This window comes from Loa loa (assembly GCF_000183805.2).
Source record: "Loa loa unplaced genomic scaffold supercont3.3, whole genome shotgun sequence".
NCBI lineage: Eukaryota > Metazoa > Nematoda > Chromadorea > Rhabditida > Onchocercidae > Loa > Loa loa.
The window spans coordinates 864,886-869,460 of record NW_018108183.1 but is presented as its reverse complement, the minus strand read 5'-3'; the positions used below and the strand labels follow the sequence as shown (position 1 = coordinate 869,460).

At 29.4% G+C, this 4,575-nt stretch overlaps 1 protein-coding gene across 1 annotated transcript in view; it reads right to left on the bottom strand.

Moving 5' to 3' along the window:
* Positions 1-329: 329 nt before the first annotated feature.
* LOAG_16444 (GABA neurotransmitter transporter-1A) overlaps positions 330-4,575 on the bottom strand; it is a gene marked incomplete at both ends in the record, with an annotated part of 5,568 nt that continues 1,322 nt past the window's right edge. Inside the window, 11 exons of the mRNA XM_020449096.1 lie at positions 330-527; positions 860-960; positions 1,357-1,459; positions 1,703-1,843; positions 2,227-2,352; positions 2,642-2,753; positions 2,838-3,076; positions 3,273-3,405; positions 3,512-3,633; positions 3,864-3,948; positions 4,178-4,314. Coding sequence (XP_020307469.1) covers positions 330-527; positions 860-960; positions 1,357-1,459; positions 1,703-1,843; positions 2,227-2,352; positions 2,642-2,753; positions 2,838-3,076; positions 3,273-3,405; positions 3,512-3,633; positions 3,864-3,948; positions 4,178-4,314 — 1,497 coding nt within the window. The remainder of the gene's footprint in view (positions 528-859; positions 961-1,356; positions 1,460-1,702; positions 1,844-2,226; positions 2,353-2,641; positions 2,754-2,837; positions 3,077-3,272; positions 3,406-3,511; positions 3,634-3,863; positions 3,949-4,177; positions 4,315-4,575) is intronic.

The window sequence follows — 4,575 nt, the reverse complement described above, 5'->3', positions numbered from 1 at the left end:
AATAATAATAATAATAATAATAATAATAATAATAATCAATAATAATAATAATAATAATAATAATAATAATAATAATAATAATAATAATAATAATAATAATAAAAATAATAATAATAATAATAAAATTAATGTTGAACTGTTTTAAATAGAAATTCAAAAGAATTATTATATAGAGTCAACAACGGGAAGTTACAGGCCAAAATATCATCAGCTAAAGTAGCCTAACTAAACTTTTAGTGATCAAAGATGTAAATTTAAACGATTTGCCTTCACCTCTTTCATTCCGGAAAAGCTAAGGAAGGACTCTGATAAAATTAACGAATAAGATTCTAAATAAATATAATAGGATGTACTTGCGAAGTGGTTCCATCGGTGGTGATCCATAAATAGACTCCGTAAACTGGAATGCAAAGCATGGATGAAAGGGAAAGAAACCATCCGAATATATGACCCCATAATGGATAATCATAATTGTATGCATCGATCCGCAATGGCTCATATTTTGCTAATCCAAATAGCATTACACTCTGCAATTGATATAATTTTCAGATCAATTCAACATCTAATGCTACAATGGTTTGATCAAACAAATGACCTATTAGATAGTCTAAAGATCTAATGCTAAATTAATTAGGCAAGTTTTTATTGCTATCGCTAAACAAGCTATGCTATATGACTAATTAAATCATGGTAACCCTACAAGATAACTACTATTTTACTGAAGCAATTTTCATTGTTCCTTTATCAAATAGAAAAGAAAATATACATAAAAAGAATGAGGAAAAAAAAATGTTCAACTTCTAATAGGTTATTGATTTAAAATTAAACTAAAATGTGATTAAAACTAAGCAATACTAACCATACATACAACGGGAGTTGCAAAAACCCAACAAAACTTCCACCATCGACTCGGATAATAACCAACCATTGATCTGATATGCTCATACCATTGATCGATACCTAAAATATAAATTATGATAGATACTTCATAAATCTTCACGTTCTCGATATTTTTACTAATCACTTTGTTTAGTGATGGAATGTGTTTATGATTCAACTTAATGTATCAAAAATTATGGAGTGGAAAGATAGAATGTGCCTACAATTTTTCAAAGAAATGAAAGTTTTTAATCTGATCCTAATTTCAGGCTTTGTGAACTAAATCCTTTAGGATTAAGTAAGCCATAAACTATAAATGTTAACCTTTAACTCTCGTTTTTCTACCGTTTCTTTTAAGTCGAAATTAATCATTGTTATGTGTAAACTACTGAAAATACATTGGCCAAATCTATTTAATAATCAGGTCAACCTTATTCATAGAGTTGGCTATTACAGTAATAGAAAGTTAACACGTACCAACAGACCAAGAAATAGCGATACATTCGAAGAATAGAAGCCAAAGAAGTGCCCAACCGGATGCTGCATAAAAATCAAACAATTGAAATACGTAGAAACCGCCCTAGAATTTCTGGGATAATTTTTCTTTTTCAACAAGCAAATTATATGTGACAAAGTTTTAATTGCTTATTTTAATTAGAGACCTTTTTTTTTCCCAATTAAATCTGATAAATCAAATTACTTTCTTTTTTATTAATGTCTTTTTGCATTTTCTTTTGAAAGAATTACATCAAAAAACAAATAAATACTAATGATATTCAAACATTTTCCCTTTGCCAATCCCAAACTTTTTAGGCAAACTTACTTTTGTAACAGTACTCAAGCCACATAAGTAGCTGATGATGCATACTCCAAGTACGAAGAACTCACGACCGTACTTCTTACCACGTACCAAATGTGGAAATTCATCAATCACTGCTGTGAAAAAGCCCTCCATTGTGCAAAACTAAATATGGTCTAATTACTTTTCATGCATATATTGCTATGACATTTGCGCCTATACCTTCTACAAGATATACATTTTACGCATTATCAAAAAAAAAAAACGCTTAAAAAACAAATGATAAATTTTTTTTTGTCAAAATTTAAACAACAAATTAGATGATTCAGTTAAAAATAATTGTAAATAAAAACATACTGTTCGGTAAAATATTAGTTAACCCATTGATTAGCCCCTAGATGGGTGAACTTGGTTTAGATAAAATTTTTAGATAAAATATTTTTTTAGATAAAATAAAGTATAAGTGAAAAGTCGCCTTTGCAAATGATTTGATTTCTGAGACAGTGGCAGTTAAATTTAAGTTGAATTAAAGTATTATAAAAACTTGCTTGTGAATCAATGCCCAAAAATAAAACCATTGTAAAAAAGAGAATTGACCAAACATTTGTATATGGTAGTTGTAGGATTCCGGATGGATAAGCCAAAAAAAGGAGACCTGGACCAGACTGTGCTACCTGAAGGCATTCTTGTCCAAAAACCCCACAAAATGTTGTGATGTTCAAATTTTAAGTTCAGCGAAAACTTTAAGTCTAATCAAAGTTTCAATCCACTAATCAACTAATTTCAATCTAATTAAAATTTCAATCCGTAATATCTAAACTTATCGAAATTCACTGAAGAAATTTCCAATAAATATTCGTTCGTAATTTACAGTCCTTTAATTTTTGAAGCAAAAATTTCAATTAGCAAAATTTTATTGAATTTGAGCTAAATTTACAAATGAGATAAGATTTAAATGATTGCCTCGTTAACGGGTTTGCCTTGTTCAACAGCCATGAAGCCAATGAATGAAAAGATAACGAAACCAGCAAAAACGCTTGTCGCACTATTTACAAAGCATATTGTTAATGCTTGCCTGCAAATTTCATAAGGATTTAAATTTTAAAAGTGTTAGAAATGATAATTTAACCATAATGCTACAATAAAAAAAATCATATACCTGTAAATGTTATTATGATACGAATTGTAACTACCAAGTGCAACAAGAGCGCCTAGTCCAAGGCCATATGAAAAGAAAACTTGTGTGACAGCATCCACCCATACTTTACTTTCCAGAAGCTTCTCAAAATTCGGTTTTAGATAAAATTCAAGACCCAAACTTGCGCCTGGTAATGTTAATCCACGTATCAGCAAGCAAATAAGCATTAGGTATGGAAATGATGCAGTGAGATAAACGATCTGCAATTAGCAATAATGATAACCTATCATTTATCATGCCATGCAACAATAGTTACAATTCTCATTGTATCTTTTATTAAAATTAAATCAATTTGCTTCAAGAACACTTCCCTTTTTTCTGTAGCAATGTAGCAAACTGCAACATATAAACTGACTATTACATTTTAAAAAGGAAATTTAATTTGATGCAATGAACCTTTCCAGTCCATCGAACACCCTTAAAAATGCACAAATAGCATATTGTCCAAGCGATTAGTAAAAAGAAAGCAAGATCCCAACGTAATCCTCCCGGTTCCTCGATTCCCGAACTAATACCAAGCACTTGATAGCTGGAACATTTTTTTTTTCATGTAAAATTCTTATTGAAATAAAATTTGATATAAGTAGCTTTTGCATAATAAAAGGTTTATTTGATTTTATGAAGCATAAACGAACTCCCAGTATTCTTTAACAGGTGATTGAACATTCAAATCATCACTACTACAAATGGTCCAATTCGATTTTGGACCAACGAAGAATTGTTTACGATATTCATTCAAATGATCACTTGTTAATACCTTAAATGTTAAATTTTTTACATACATTTCACTTTTTTTAATTAATTTATCAATCAAATTTCACAATTCTATTTGAGAATTTTTCCTCTTTTGAATTTTTTCGTTGTTGAATCTTCTCTCACAATATTCTTTCTTTTTTTCTTTTCGTCTTTTCTTCGAATATCCCTCAACACAAACTATCAAAATTATTAGGAAGTAGTATCGGGGTAAAGACATCGTTTTTATTGAACCTGCACATCGAAATACTTCGCAACTGTTCTGTTATTATCACAAGTTAGTGGTTCATATTCACTGCGACATCGAGGAGTGTTCCATCTATAAATTTGTCAATTCTTAACTGCTAATCGAATTACTAGTTTATCAAATTTCATCAAGATATATTGAAATAATTTAAATTTCTAATTGATTTCATTATTTCGACATTTTGATAAAAATTACTTGCATTGCGAATTAAGAAGAAAAAATTGCACATTTCTGTCATCGAATATTGAGAATTTTTGAAGGGTAAAATGAAAATTTAAAAATTTTTATCAATTTAATTTACTGATGATCACAATTTCGCCATGGAACATTTGAATCCAATCGAATCGATTCCCATAGATAACACATTGCCCAACTTAGAACTACAATGTAATAAATGTTGAGCCAAAATGCCATCACGGCAGCGGCTATTCCAACACCCTTTAAAATGTGACATATTAAAATTATGCATTGAACTTAAAAATCCACAGAGATTTCAGAATAAAGATAAAATGATTACTTTGAAAATTGGACAAATTTTGAACATTCCAAGTCCACCAATACTCAATAGCTGTCCCCATGTTGTCTCCAATATGAAAAGAGGTGCTCCACAAAATATAAGTGATATCACATAAGGTATTAGGAATGCTCCTATAAAGATCAAAAATTTAAAAAAAAAGAACAAAAAACAAATTTTTTGTC